At 45.1% G+C, this 14,896-nt stretch overlaps 1 protein-coding gene across 6 annotated transcripts in view; it reads right to left on the reverse strand.

Moving 5' to 3' along the window:
- Window positions 1–14,896, reverse strand: part of PRIM2 (DNA primase subunit 2) — a 114,988-nt gene that overhangs the window by 63,901 nt on the left and 36,191 nt on the right. For 5 of the 6 annotated variants that reach the window (XM_083177279.1, XM_083177275.1, XM_083177274.1 and 2 more), the window contains exon 7: window positions 10,088–10,225. The exons of the other annotated variant lie outside the window; for it this stretch is intronic. In XM_083177279.1, coding sequence (XP_083033405.1) covers window positions 10,088–10,225 — 138 coding nt within the window. The remainder of the gene's footprint in view (window positions 1–10,087; window positions 10,226–14,896) is intronic. 6 annotated transcript variants of the gene reach the window in all.

Raw genomic sequence — 14,896 nt, forward strand, 5'->3', positions numbered from 1 at the left:
TGTCAAAATAGAAGTGAAAATTCCACGCAAACATTTTTATTTATCATAATGACATGTAATGTTTACAATATGTAGGAAATATGATCTTTTTTCACACATTTTTTTAATAACAAATGTGAGCGACACTGGAATTTTTAGTGGATATTTTGCACGTCTCTCAGATGTTGCCACTCAAAGGGTTAAAGAGAAATGTATAGGCTGATAAGCCATTTCATTTTTTTATGGTAACCCAAATAGTGAGGAAGATATGATTTTACTCTAAACCCTTCCCTGCCAGAGGTATAATTATTTATTTTCTTAAATTTTTCAGTTATTCAATAAGAATAATAGTGTAAACAAGCTCTCAATTCCAGTCATCAAGAGGCCATGTTTTGTGGATTTCCTTAACTATGCCCAGGTGAGCTAATCTATTTTGCCTGGTCAGTAATTCTACCACTTGATATCACAGATTGAAATCCTCAAAACATTACCTATTGGGAAAACTTGAGGGCTGACGTTGAGAACCACTGGTGTAAAACAGTAAAGATTGTGTATGTTATAAAACATTTACCTTACTGAAATACTTATACTACATCTTAAAACTGTACAGTAATGTGACAGAAAGACCCCTATTAAATAGTAAAAAAATTATTTTCTTTTCTTTTTTTCTTTAAATCTGACTTTCAAGAGCAAATATGTCAATAACATTTTTTAAAGAATGTAAAAAGAATTTATTACATTTGTTCTGCCCAGAGATTTACAGAGAAGTGGCTTAACTAAAGTGCATCAAGGAGGGTATTCAATCACAGTCGCTGCAGATTCGGCTTTGGAAAAAGTCGAATCTGCATTATTGGAAACAGATGCTAAATTGTCGAACGCAAACACATATGAGCGGACAACAAAGGTACCGCTGTGAAAATGTGTTCTGACCTAGCACCATCCCAAACAGTCCATGAGATATCTACTCTGAGCCCAGCTGGAACTGGGATAAAAAGGAGTCTATATAAACCTGCCAACTGACAGAGCGAAGCCAGTGAGCAATGGGTCACAATGCGTTGCAGGCCAAATATACCTATGGAAACCACACAGAACAAAGAGGGCAGCCATGCTATCTAGATGGATTATAGCCTCAGAAAGACCACTCCAGACCCCTGAGAAGGTCAGAACAACAAGCTGCTATGCTGATGCGAGATCCACACCACAGGGAAGGTAACCAGTTGAAGAAACCAAGATGGAATTAAAAAGGGTTGAGATTACCTGAAGGATAAAAAAGGGGTAGACTAGATGGGCCAAATGGTTCTGATCTGCCGTCAAATTCTATGTTTCTATGAATAGTGACAGGAAAGAGCATACAAAGCCGAGACTCGCCTAGCCAACGTCTATGGCTATAGAAATATAGTCCTCCTCTAAGCAAGGAAGAATCACTGAACGAAAGAGTTAAAAATGGCAAATGCCAGAAGCGTTCAACAGCCCGATTGAAAGACCCCCCCTGGGTCCACTTAGGGTATAAAATGTGTTTGACTCTGAAATGCCACTGGAAAGAACCTACTTACAGTAGGTAATCAAGGCAAACCTTTTGGGAAAAAAAAGATTGACAAAGCAGAAACCTGGGTCTTTCAGAGAAGAAAGTCACAAACCCTTTTTAAGCGCTTACTGCAGGCATGGCCACAACCAGTAAAAGGTGGGTAGTCATGAAGTTAACATTTCCAGGAGAGCCCCAGGAAAAGTACTCCCCCCAAATCTTGTAGCACACCCCAGCTGCAGACAGCCAATGGTCTTTGATCTGAGAATGAAGGGAACCTGTACTTTAGACGGGAGGTCCCTCGGACTGATAGGGCCCTACAAGGGAATCCTGTAACTGTGGCAAGATGCAATAACCATTTCTGGTATATGCTAAACTGGTGTGCCCTATGGAATAGGTAAAGGGACTGACAGCTCAGGAAATCCACCTTCAAATTGAAGACTCCTGTTTGGAAGATGCCAGATAAGGCTGAGATGGCCAATCTCCAGCCTGAAGACTGCCCTCAACTTCAACAGGGTGATAGCGAATTGTCTTGTGTCTTGTGGAGACCAATGTTTCTAAAACATCAGGGGAAAAGTGACTGCTCCCCACTCTCAAGAGACGGCAAGACGATCTTTTAGAGAAAAAACTTTAACGGACACGGGAGCCAGGCATGAGAGTTCCTGCGTTCATCTAGCATCACAGCTTGCTAGGGACCTGAGTGGGACCACACCCTCAATGGCATGACAAGGGTCAAGGCAACAACCCTTTTAATAACCCACTATACTCCATTTGTGGTGATGCTTTTGAGACATCTACCTGTGTTTGATTCAATAACAGGTGTTTTGATGACAGACATGTATAGACTCTGGCCTATGGGATGGAAAATTCTGTAAGCGGGACTGGGAGCCTTGCATCAACCCTCTGGGAAGAAAACTCCCAGGACAGTGGAAAGTGAAGTAAGTCTGGAGTTCCCCCAAGTCCTCCTGCGGACTGATCCATAATCAGCAGGTCTCTCTAAGATACCCTGCCAACTAAGATCGGCCCTTATGATCGACAAGATATATAAATAAGTGGCTGAGTATCCAAACCCTTGGCCCAGCGTATATTATGTTGTAGCTTGAACCAAAGACCAGGCTGGCAAACCAACCTTAAAAATTGATGCCTAGTCTCCTTAGATTATGGATATAACTGAAAATCTCTGATGCAACCTCCTACCATACAACTGAGACCCACCATGGATGACCTCCCAATGTAGAGTCCCCAAGTGCAGCTGCTCTCTCACTGAGGAAAACTTTTCTGAGGGCATAGAGCCTATTCGCCCGGATGACAAGAACCTCCTGCTATCTAGCCGGGAGGGTCCAGTGATCCAAATTTGAGAAACTCTGACCCCTATCCTTGTCCAAATACCATGTGGGGCAAGACATAGCAGAAGAGTGCGCTGAGGAACCTTAGAGGGCTGAAAGCTGACTAAGAAGCTCTGCTATAGGATACCCTTCAGTCCAATTCAGGACCAAAAGGGACTACAGCGGACTTAAGGTAATACTTCAAATGTAGTTTGAGTGTGTCTGTCAGGTCCAGAGTCACAGAATCAGGCTCTCACAGCATATGTAGTAATCTATGAAGCTAGAGAGTCAGATTAACTGCTGCTTCACCCAAAAATGGCAATGCATAGAGTAGTATTAGTCATTATAGTAGTTCTGCACATGGGGAACCCGCAGAAAACCACGGGCAACGGAATCCCCCTATTCACATAAGGCTTGAGCAACTACTGCTGAGTATCGCAATAGCTCCCCAACTGACCATTTAGAAATAAGTGCTTAATAAAGCTTCTCCTGGCAGCCAGATCCCTAATACAGGCCGTGAAGGAATTGGTAGAGTGGACATTCACACTGAGCGAAAAAAACACACATGAAACCACTGGGGAAGAAGTCTCCCACTTAGCCCCATATTCTAAAGAGAGCAGGTAAAGAGTAGAAAGGCATATTGGCAGAGCAAATATACGGTTAGGAGTCTCCCGATGTCTGGTAACATGTCTTTTAGATGCTCAGACCCATGAAAACAGATATTAGCACTTATCTTCTACTCCATTATAATATTAAAGTGAGTATCTGTTGGAGTAGTGTCAGAAATACTCACTTTAATACTCAGGGTCAGAGATACTCACTTTAATACTCAGGGTCAGAGGAGGAACCGCCCGTACAGCGCCCCACTTTACAGATGAAACTGTAAAATTGTGCTGTAAGCTCTGAACAGTGGCAATGAACTCACCCAAAGGGGTCCCAGCAAGGGGGGAGTCCAACCCAACAGGGCCACAGGCGGCACCACAGACTGCCAGGGCAGTGCAGAGGATATCTACCAGCTGCACAATCATCTAGCCTGCACACAAGCCATCATGCCCATGAGCACGGACTATACATGACAGTAACACTTCCGCCCCTGTCTTTTTCTGTGGCTTACACAAATGGGAAGACATAAAGCAGGACATATGTACATTATAGCTATTATTTTGAGCCAAATGCGTTGCTCATGCCATTCCTGTCACCCAAGTTAAGAAGCACATAGCGATACAGTCGCTATGTGCGAGAGCAGACAGTGGAAGGCACACGTACCAAATATGGGATGAACAAGCCGGATCTCATTATTAAGTTCACGACCAAGGAAATAATATTGAGGCATAGCAAAATCAAAACAAACAAATCACCAGGGCCAGATGGGATTCATCCTAGGGTACTACTGGAATTAAGGGAGGAACTAGCGACCCCTCTACATTATATTTTTGATAATTCACTATCATCGGGTATGGTAGTAGTAGTACGTTTATTTATAAGGTGCCGCAAAGTGTCCGCAGCGCCGTACATAGCAAACAAAAAACAAATTACAAGGTAACATACAGGGTGTGTTGAAAAATACAGTATGAATAGGGGGTATATCTGGTAGAACTAAAATCAGCATCAGTTCAGAAGTAGGTGTCAAAATTGTCGAGGAGACTGAAGATGAAGTAGAGGAAGGGAAGAACAGGACAGGAGCACAGGTGAGGTAAAGAGGTAGGGTGAGTACGTGAGGAAGGAGGACCCTACTCATAAGAGTTAACATACTAAAAATAGGTGGGTGGACGAACGAAAAACAATAGGATAAGTAGGAACGGAGGGGAACGGAGGCAGGATAGGAGGATCAAAAGAGGTTAGGAGGAGGGATAGACTAGTCGAAAAAAGTGGGTTTTGAGGGAGCGCTTGAAGGAGGTAAGGGAATCAGAAAGCCTGATGGGTGGCGGGAGGTTGTTCCAGTACAGGGGGGCAGCGCGAGAGAAGTCTTGGACATGGGAGTGGGAGGAGGTGATTAGGTGAGAGGTCAGTCGGCGGTCAGCGATGGAGCGAAGAGGACGAGAGGGAGTGTGGATAGAGATCAGTGAAGAGAGGTAAGGAGCGGTGGAGGAGGAGAGAGCCTTGTAGGTGGTGGTGAGGAGTTTAAAGAGAACTCGGAAAGGAATGGGGAGCCAGTGAAGAGATAGACAGAGGGGGGAGGCGGAGGTAGAGCGGCGGGAGAGGAAGATGAGCCTAGCAGCAGCGTTAAGAATGGATTGGAGAGGTGCGTGGCGGGTGAGAGGTAGCCCAGAAAGAAGGATGTTGCAGTAGTCAAGGCGGGAGATGACAAGAGAATGAATGAGAATTTTGGTCACGTCAGTGGAGAGGAATGGTCTGATGCGTGAAATGTTGCATAGGTGAAAGCGGCAAGACTGTGAGAGACCACGAATGTGGGGGGTGAAAGAGAGGGAGGAGTCAATGGTGACACCGAGGCAGCGCGTTTGGTCGGTGGAGGTGATCTCGGTTTCACCAATGCTGATGGAAAAAGTGGGAGAAGAGGGGATGTTCGGGGGATGGAAGATTAGAAGTTCAGTTTTAGCCATGTTTAGTTTCAGGAAGCGTTGGGTCATCCAGGCTGAGATGGCCATGAGGCATTCGGAGACCTTGGACAGGAGTGATGGGGATAGGTCGGGGAGGAGAGATAGATTAGGGTATCATCAGCATAAAGGTGGTTATGGAAACCATAGGAGCTGATGAGGGTGCCTAGAGAGGTGGTGTAGAGGGAGAAGAGGAGAGGGCCAAGGACTGACCCTTGGGGAACACCGACTGGCTGCGGGGTAGTAGGAGAGGAGGAGCTCGAAGTGGAGACGGAGAAGGAGCGATCGGAGAGGTATGAGGTGAACCAGGAGAAGACCGTGCCAGTGATGCCAAAGGAGCGGAGGGTGTTGAGCAGGAGAGGGTGGTCAACAGTGTCAAAGGCAGCCGACAGATCAAGCTGGATGAGGATAGAGAAGAGGCCTTTGGATTTAGCCGATAGTAGATCGTTAGTGACTTTGGTCAGGGCAGTTTCAGTGGAATGTTAAGGGCGGAACCCAGATTGGAGGGGGTCTAGAATGGAGTTAGCAGTAAGGTGGCTTAGGAGACGATTATAGGTCAGGCGTTCTAGGAACTTGGAGGCAAAAGGGAGGAGGGAGATGGGCCTGTAGTTGGATGGAGAGTTGGGGTCGAGATTTGTTTTATTGAGAATTGGGGAGACAAGAGCGTGTTTGAAGGAGGACGGGAAGATCCCAGAGGATAGGGAAAGATTAAAGAGGTGAGCCAGGTGAGAGCAGACTGACGGACTGAGACGAAGGATAATATTGGAGGGGATAGGATCAAGCGGGCAGGTGGAGGGAGAAGCGGACTGAAGGATAGAGTGGACTTCAGCAACAGTGGTGGGGTAAAATGAGGACAGGGGTTGGAAGGAGGGGAGTGGAGATGTAGGAGGGGAGGAGGGAGAGGGTGAGGTCATGGCAGCAGTGATGGCAGTCCTGAGAGAGGAGATTTTGGTTGAAAAGTAGGTAGCAAAATCAGCGGCTACGATGGAGGACGGAAGAGCTGGAGAAGGGGGGGAGAGCAAGGAGTTGAAGGTGGCGAAGAGCCTGCGGGGATTGGATGATTGGGAAAGGATGAGGGACTTAAAGTAGGATTCCTTGGCCAGAGCAAGGGCAGAGCTAAAGGAGGAAAGAATGAATTTGAAATGGAGATAATCTGCAAGGGAGTGTGATTTCTTCCAGAAGCGCTCAGCAGTGCGAGAGCACTTTTTAAGGAATCGGGTGATAGGCGAGTGCCACAGTTGGGGGTTGGAGCATCGAAGGGGGATAGAGGAGGGAGGGCAGGCAGAGTCCAATGCCGAATATAGGGTGTCATTATAGAGGGAGGCGGCGAGGTTCGGGCAGGACATGAGGGCGATTGGTGCGAGAAGAGGACACAGCGTGTTTGAGAAGGCAGCAAGATCAAGTGTGTTGACGTTATGCCGTGAGACAATGCGCTTGGGAGGGGGGGAAGCAGTGAGGGAGAAGTAGATGAGGTGATGGTCAGAAAGAGGAAAAGCCGAGATAGTGTAGTCAGTAAGGGAACAAGAGCGAGAGAAGACGAGATCGAGGGAGTGTCCTTGGATGTGGGTGGGAGAGGTAGTCCACTGAGGCCAAGAGAAGAGAAGAGAGAGAGTCTTTTGGTACCAAAAGACTGGAGAATAGTAGAGGTAGTGCCAATATTAAAAAAAGGGAAAAGGATGGATTCAGCTAAATACGGATCTGTGAGCTTAACATCAATAGTGGGTCAAATATTTGAAGGATTTAAAACATCTGTAGATGGGTAGGGAACTGGTTGTGTAATAGAGAAAAAAGAATGGTTGTGAACAGTGCCGTATCAAATATGATACCAGCACTAAGTGGAGTTCCACAGGGTTCGGTTCTAGGGCCCATTTTATTTAACATTTTTATTAATGATATTGGGATGGGGTTACTCAGCAATGTATCCATCTTCGCAGATGACACAAAACTGAACAGAGTTATTAAATCATCAGAAGATGTCACCACGCTTCAAAATGATCTTGACAAGCTAGATTCGGCAAAAAAGTTGAGGTTCAATGTGGATAAATGCAAGGTTATGCACCTTGGGAGACATAACCAGTGTGCTAGGTATAACCTTAGCGGGGAGGCATTGGGTAATTCAGTACTTGAAAAGGATCTAGGAGTCCAAACAGACAACAAACTGGGGTGTAGTGCTCAATGTAATATAGCAACAAAAAATGCCAACAAAATTCTAGCATGTATTAAAAGGGGCATTGAAACTAGGGATTCAAAAGTAATTATGCTACTGTACAAAGCATTGTTTAGACCTCACCTCGAATACGGAGGACAATTCTGGGCCCCCACACTATAAAAAGGACATGACAGAATTAAAAAAAATCCAAAGAAGAGCAACTAAGTTTATAAGCTGGATGGAGAATTTAAGCTACGAGGAGAGATTAAGCAATTTGGGACTATTTACACTAGAGAAGAGACGTTTAAGGGGGGACATGCTCAACATGTACAAATATATCAGGGGCCAATATAAGGAACTGTCAAACTCCCTTTTTTCTGCTAGAAAGTAGTCTAGGACATGAGTTTAGATTAGAATTAAAAAGATTTTGTTTATCTGGAAGAAAAAGACACAAATACGTTTAAAATAAGGTTGGATAAAAATGTATTGGTTAAAAACATCCATGGGTACAAATAAGAAACAATCTGTCTTTAACATACTATACAACAAGGGATAACCGATTATGAACCTAGGTTGAACTAGATGGAGGCAAGTCTTTATTCAGCCTTGCCCTTACCTACTATGTAACTATGATCATCACAGAGCAAATAAAACAAGCTTATTTTAACAGCCTCATTGTAGCAGCATTTAAGTGTGGCCAGGGGGGAGACAAAGCCACAAACAAAGGGTTAAGTCAGAGTGAACTGAAACTGACCCTCTTCCCTACAAGGCACATGGCAATCATGCTGCTAGCAAAAGCCTAGGGCTGGTAGGAGTAGTAATGTGTAACCTGACACCTGAATATAGAGGTGAGGTAAACAGGGCACAGGAGTCCACTCTCTCTGGCTTAACAGTCATCCTGCACTCCCGAGGGGACAAACCAGCTGTACATGACAGTAACACATACTTTTTTTTTCTCCTCTCCGGGAGAAGCTCAGAAAGTCAGGGGTCGGGACGAGGCTGATTTCACCAAGCCCTGCCCCCTTGGCACGGAAACGTGGCATTTTGCGGGTCTGCAGATTTAAGAAATGGCAAAAATGCCCCGCACCATTTGCATGGACCCACGAAAATAGATATTTGGTGCAGCTGGGTGTGTGTGTGTTGGGGGGGGGGGGGGGGGTTTGGTGGTAAGCAAGTGTGCAGTAACACTGGTGCCCTCAGAGACACTGCCCAAGCTAGCTCCTGAGAGGAAACTCTGCACACCTCACACATAAGCCATAGACGAGCTAGCGGCACAAACTGTACATAACAGTGATGCTGGAGCGCCAGTCCATAAGACGTGCCCATCCTAGCTAGATACAGCAGCGCTAAATAGGACAGTACAGGCAGAATAACCAGTTATAAATTAAAGGGTTAATGTCAAAGTGAAGCATACACTTATATACAGTACACAAATGCAGAGCAAATGTGCGCAAACTGCTCAAATAACCACAGCAGAGGCTGGTATAAGCAAAACAATGTGACCTGACCGCAATGGAGGAGAGGCACATGGAGCAGCATTCCCAACTCTCCAGAAGCACTGCAAAATTCTAGACTGGGGACAAAGCCACTCTGCGTCTGAGGCTCTGGGGTAGGAGGAAGCCTCTGCTGGGAAGACTGCAAGAGGAAATGCGCCAAAAGGCCGGGGGAGAGGCTAATGGGCAGATCCCAATTCCCCCTGCTGACAGAGATCCACCAGGGAAAATGTCCTCCCCACAGCGCCCATAAAGAAGCGGGAATCCGGCAGTGCCATCAGGCGGCCCCGCTACTGGAGCTGCCTGCTTCCCTGGTGGTCTAGCTGGGCGGATGGAGGGGCCAGGTGCCTGCTGTCAGTGCAGCCTGGCCGCCCCCTGCGCCGAAGATGCCTAGCCGCTACCATCTCCATGCATAGAGACACGCCGGCGATTCCCCGAGCTCAAGGAGCCGCCATTACCTGTTCCTGGCGTCCACAATGAGGCTGTGCCCGAGGTACAGCCAAGGTCATTCACTGAGGTGTGGTGCTGCGGCACCGGCGGTCAGGTGATGGAGCAGCAGCGCTGGTGTCTGTCAGACACTCAGTGCTGCTACCAAGGTTAAAAAATAAGATACAAATAAAAATAAATCATAAAAAAAAAGGCTGCTTAGAGCAGCCCCCTGCTATAGAAAAGGTCCATCTGGCTCCTGCCGGCACCAAACTAAAACTGAAAGCTAGTTGGCTGCCTATGGCGGGGTCGAGGGGAGGAGTCGTCTGGGTTGCCTGGAAGCAAAAGCGTAACCAGGTTTGATGCCAGGTCTTTCCTGCAATCCTACTAGCCAGCATCAGGCCTGTGTCTCCTACGCAGACACAGGCCTACTACTACAAGAATAAATATCATCAGGGATTGAATACGCACTCCAGCATTTGTCAAAAATGAAAATCAAAACCACTCTGGATCTAGCATAACATATTTATAACATGTATAAAAACATTTAGATCTTGGAATAAACAGAAAAAACTAGAGGAGATCTGAAGCTGCTTATTTTGGCCAAAGCGGTTACAAATAAAATAAATTTCACTTACAGCTAGAGCTCTGGACAATCTTGTTCTGAACTCATTTAGAATGATTGTGACAATATCTCTATGTGGAATGAATGCAAATCCTTGTGATAGGAACACTTTCCTTGGTCGCACTAAATCAAGGACATCTTGGAAGGGAACCTTAAAATAAAATAAAATTGTTACTGAAAACATAAAAAAATTTTAACCATATAAACATCTTAAAATCGAACCATATCTGGAAAATTCACAACTTGTAGTAATGAATTTATCATACATTCTAAAGGACTGTACACACAATAGCCAGAATCGCTGGGGATATGGCCGCTGATCAACCATGTCCCTGGGCGTACGGCGAGACCGTCGCTGATGAAAACAGGACACTCAGCAATTTGGTCGGTTAGCGATATATCACTCAGCGACCAATTGCTCCATGTGTGCGGAGCTTAAGAATTAAGCACTTAAATGCAAAATATAAAACAAAACTTCATTTCTTGTACACTAGAAATACCCAATTCACAGAATAAAGGCCCTATCTAATTTTTATATTTGCATGAAGCTTTACAGTAAGTTTAGATTTATATAACATAGTACCTAATAAAACAAATCGATGGGCAATTGTTCTAAAAGAGTACTTGTTAAATAGAATACAAGTGTGATTGTTCCAAAATGAAACTGGTAATAGTTTAGACAGCCAAATTAAGGGCTAAGTGGATTTAAGTGAACTTCCAAATACCCACATTATAATAGTGAGCTATTGAATGCCACTCCGCCTATACACTTGTGTGCCAATTTACAGGTACTTTGGATGTCTTGCGGTACTTCTTTACTTTCACGGCGCCAGCATGGCGCCGCGCGTACTTCCGGGTTACGCTCGCCACTAACTAAGTAAAATAAACTAAGTTAACGCCATGCCAACATGGATAGTTCATACCTCCACTATCCATGTTGGCATGGAGTTGATTTTAATTAGCGTGGCCCGCAAGGGGACTCTGACGCGCGGCGCCATGCTGGCGCCGTGAAAGTACAGAAGTACCTGTCTTGCTTTTTGACAATTATTTAATCATGTTTATATTTGCAGTAATTGCTGACATTAATTAAATATATGCAGTAATTGTTATTGATATTTTTACCACTCCTGTTTTTATTGTATTAATAAATACTTTACTATGGATATATACATCTTAGACACAATAAATACTATTTACGAGACACTACTTGATTTGTAATGGATGAGTAATACTGCCTTACTTGATTTTCTAATTTCACTCCAAAATCTAAGATTTTCTTTAATATATGCTATGTTGTTTAATCTGGGAGCCAGTTTTAAGCTTTATAATGACATTTCCATAAGAAAGCAAGGATTATACTTACGATAATACCTTTTCTTCGGAATACTTCATGGCAGCCATTACATTGGGTTCATCCCTTTCTCTCTCTCAATTAGACAGGTAGTTTTTTCCCCTAGGACCAGACTCCTCCTCTTCCATATCCTATATAACTGAACACCTCCCCTCTGACCATAGTCTTTTGAATGTCTCCGCCCAGATCCTAGGGAAAAAACAGAAACAGGGAGGGCTAAAAAAAAATATAGGCTGCCATGAAGTATTCCGAAGAAAAGGTATTATCGTAAGTATAATCCTTGCTTTCTCCTTCATACTTCATGGCAGCCATTACATTGGGATGTACCAAAGCAGTAGGGAGGGCATACAATACCTTAGGCCAAGGCTTGCCTCAGGACTTAACCTCCAAACCGCACTTCCGCCACATCCAGGGCGTAGTGTTTAGAAAATGTGTGTAAAGATGACCATGTGGCTGCCTGACATATCTCTCTGGCTGACACATTTGCCTCTCTTGCCCAAGACACCGACATTGCCCGTGTTGAGTGTGCTTTGATACCTTCAGGGACTGGACGGCCCACTTTCTTGTAGGAAAAAGAAATTACGTCTTTAAGCCATCTCGAAATTGTTTGTTTTGCAGGCACGAATCCTTTCTTCGCCCCTTGCGGAATCACAAACAAATTTACCGATTGTCTGAACGCTGCAGACCTGTCCAAATAAATTTTAATAGCTCTAACCACATCCAACGTGTGTAACCTTTCTTCTCTCTTATCCGTCGGATTTGGATAAAAACATGGTAATATGATCTCTTGATTTAAATGAAAAGATGACACCACTTTTGGTAAAAAGGAATGTTTAGTCTTTAGGACTACTTTGTCCGGAAAAATGTTGAGATATTGATCCTGTATACTCAACACTTGAAGCTCTCCGACCCTTCTAGCCGAGGTGATCGCCACCAGGAAGGCTACCTTCCACGTCATGAATTTGAGGTTCGCTCTGTCCAATGGCTCAAATGGCGCTGACATGAGACCATTCAGGACCAGATTAAGATCCCATTGTGGAATCATAGACCGAATTCTCGGGCGAATCCTTTTGATAGCCTGAAAGAATCTCCTTATCAGACTATGATCAGCAAGCTTACGATCCAATAGCACACTTAATGCTGATGTTTGCACCTTTAGGGTAGATCCTGCCAATCCCTTGCTTAAACCATTACATAGGAACTGTAACACATGCGATATGTTTGCTTTAGGAAACTTCCCTTTAGACCATTTGGCAAAGATCCTCCAGACCCTGTAGTAAATATCGGATGACACCTTTCGGTACTTCTGTACTTTCATGGCGCCACGCGTCAGAGTCCCCTTGCGGGGCTCGCTTCGCTCGCCCACGCTGCGGGCTCGGTGGCTCGCTACGCTCGCCACGCTAATTAAAATCAACTCCATGCCAACATGGATAGTGAAGGTATGAACTATCCATGTTGGCATGGCGTTAACTCCGTTTATTTAACTTAATTAGTGACGAGCGTAACCCGGAAGTACGCCTGGCGCCGTGAAAGTAAAGAAGTACCCACCTTTCTAGCTTGAAGCAATATTTCAATCACTTCTGGTGACAAATGCTTCCCTCTCAATTGTTGCCTCTCAATTTCCACGCCGAGGGTCTTGGCACTTGACTGGTCCCTGGGACAGCAGATCCAGTGACACTGGCAAAAACAGAGGTTCTGCTATTGCCATACTCTCCAGCATCGGGAACCAAGCCCTTCTGGGCCAGAATGGTAGGACTATTATGACCTGACACTTTTCCGTCCTGATCTTCCAGAGTACCCTGTGCACGAGGAAGAAGGGCGGGAATATGTAAGCTAGGGTATAGTTCCACTTCTGCGACAGGGCATCGATCCCGCACGACCCCTTCGTCTGGTACCTTGAAAAGAATCGAGGGACTTTTTTGTTGACTGATGATGCCATGAGGTCTATTTCTGGCATGCCGAAGTGTTCTACTATTAGCTGGAAAACTGATTGCTTTAGTTCCCATTCGCCTGGAACTAATGTACTGCGACTCAAGAAGTCTGCCACCTGGTTTTCCTCTCCTGGAATATGCAACGCCGAGATAGACTGAAGGTTTACCTCGGCCCAAGACATTATGTTTTTTACTTCGTCTAGCAGCACCCGACTTCTTGTACCCCCTTGGCGGTTGATATAAGAGACCGTTGTGATGTTGTCTGAAAACACGCGAAGGTGTCTTTCTTTGATGTCTTCCGCGAAGAATTTCATCGCCTGCCACACTGCCCTCAATTCTCTGTGATTTGAAGACCATTTCTTTTCTAGCAACGACCACCTTCCTTGGCACGATTTGCCTAACCCGTGTGCTCCCCAACCGGAGGAGCTGGCATCCGTAGTTATCACTACGAACGTCGGGCTTTCTAGTGCCCTTTTCCTTTCTCTCAGCTGTTTGTGGCTCCACCATACCAGAGATCTTCTTACTGCCTCTGGGATTTTTATTAACTGGTCTAATGACATGTGGCTTCTGGAGAATCTTAGAAGGAACCATTGAAGTGGCCTCATCCTCCATCTTGCCCAAGGAGTTATATCTACTGCTGAGGCCATCATCCCCAGTAAACTCATTGCAGTCCTTAGGGATATGCGAGGGTCGCTGTCGATAAGTGTGACCAACTGCTGGATCTTTTCGCATCTTCTTTCTGAGAGGGATATTTGGTAAGACACCGTGTCCACCAGGATGCCTAGGAATTGAATGCTTTGGGAAGGAATGAGTCGGCTCTTTTCGTAATTGATCATCCACCCGTGATCTTGAAGAAATTTGATAGTGTAATCTCGTGCGACTACACATTCTTCTACGGAGCGTGCTGCGATCAGTATGTCGTCCAGATACGCCCATAAAGAGATTTTCTGTCTTCTTAATCTTTCTATTAGAACCACCAGAACCTTTGTGAAGACCCTGGGGGATGAGGTGAGGCCGAACGGCAGGCATGTGAACTGAAAATGACTGTCTCCTATGGCAAATCTTAGATATCTTCTGTCGCCTGGGAAGATTGGGATGTGAAAATATGCGTCTTTCAGATCGATTGCTACTAGGTAGTCGTCTTTTCTGATCCCCATTAAAATCGATTTGGTTGTCTCCATATGGAACTTTTTCTTTCTTAGGCGATCGTTCAAACTTCTTAAGTCGAGAATAGTTCTGAATCCGCCTGACACCTTGCTTATTACAAACAGACGGGAGTAATAGCCTAGTCCCCTTTCTATCTCTGGGACTTTTTCGACCGCATTTGTGACGATAAGAGCTTGCAAGCTCAATCTTAAAACCTCTTTTTCTGACTCCTGCAGAGGCACTCTGGAACTCAAATATTTTGCCAACCTTGGCTTTAAAAGGAACTCCAAACGGTAACCTTGTGTTACTATCTCTAGCACCCATTCGTCCGTAATGTTTTGTACCCATATATGAGCAAACTCCAACAGCCTTCCTGCTACTGGAATTTGCTCCA

This window comes from Crinia signifera, chromosome 3 (genome assembly GCF_055691185.1).
Source record: "Crinia signifera chromosome 3, ASM5569118v1, whole genome shotgun sequence".
In the NCBI taxonomy this organism is placed as follows: domain Eukaryota; kingdom Metazoa; phylum Chordata; class Amphibia; order Anura; family Myobatrachidae; genus Crinia; species Crinia signifera.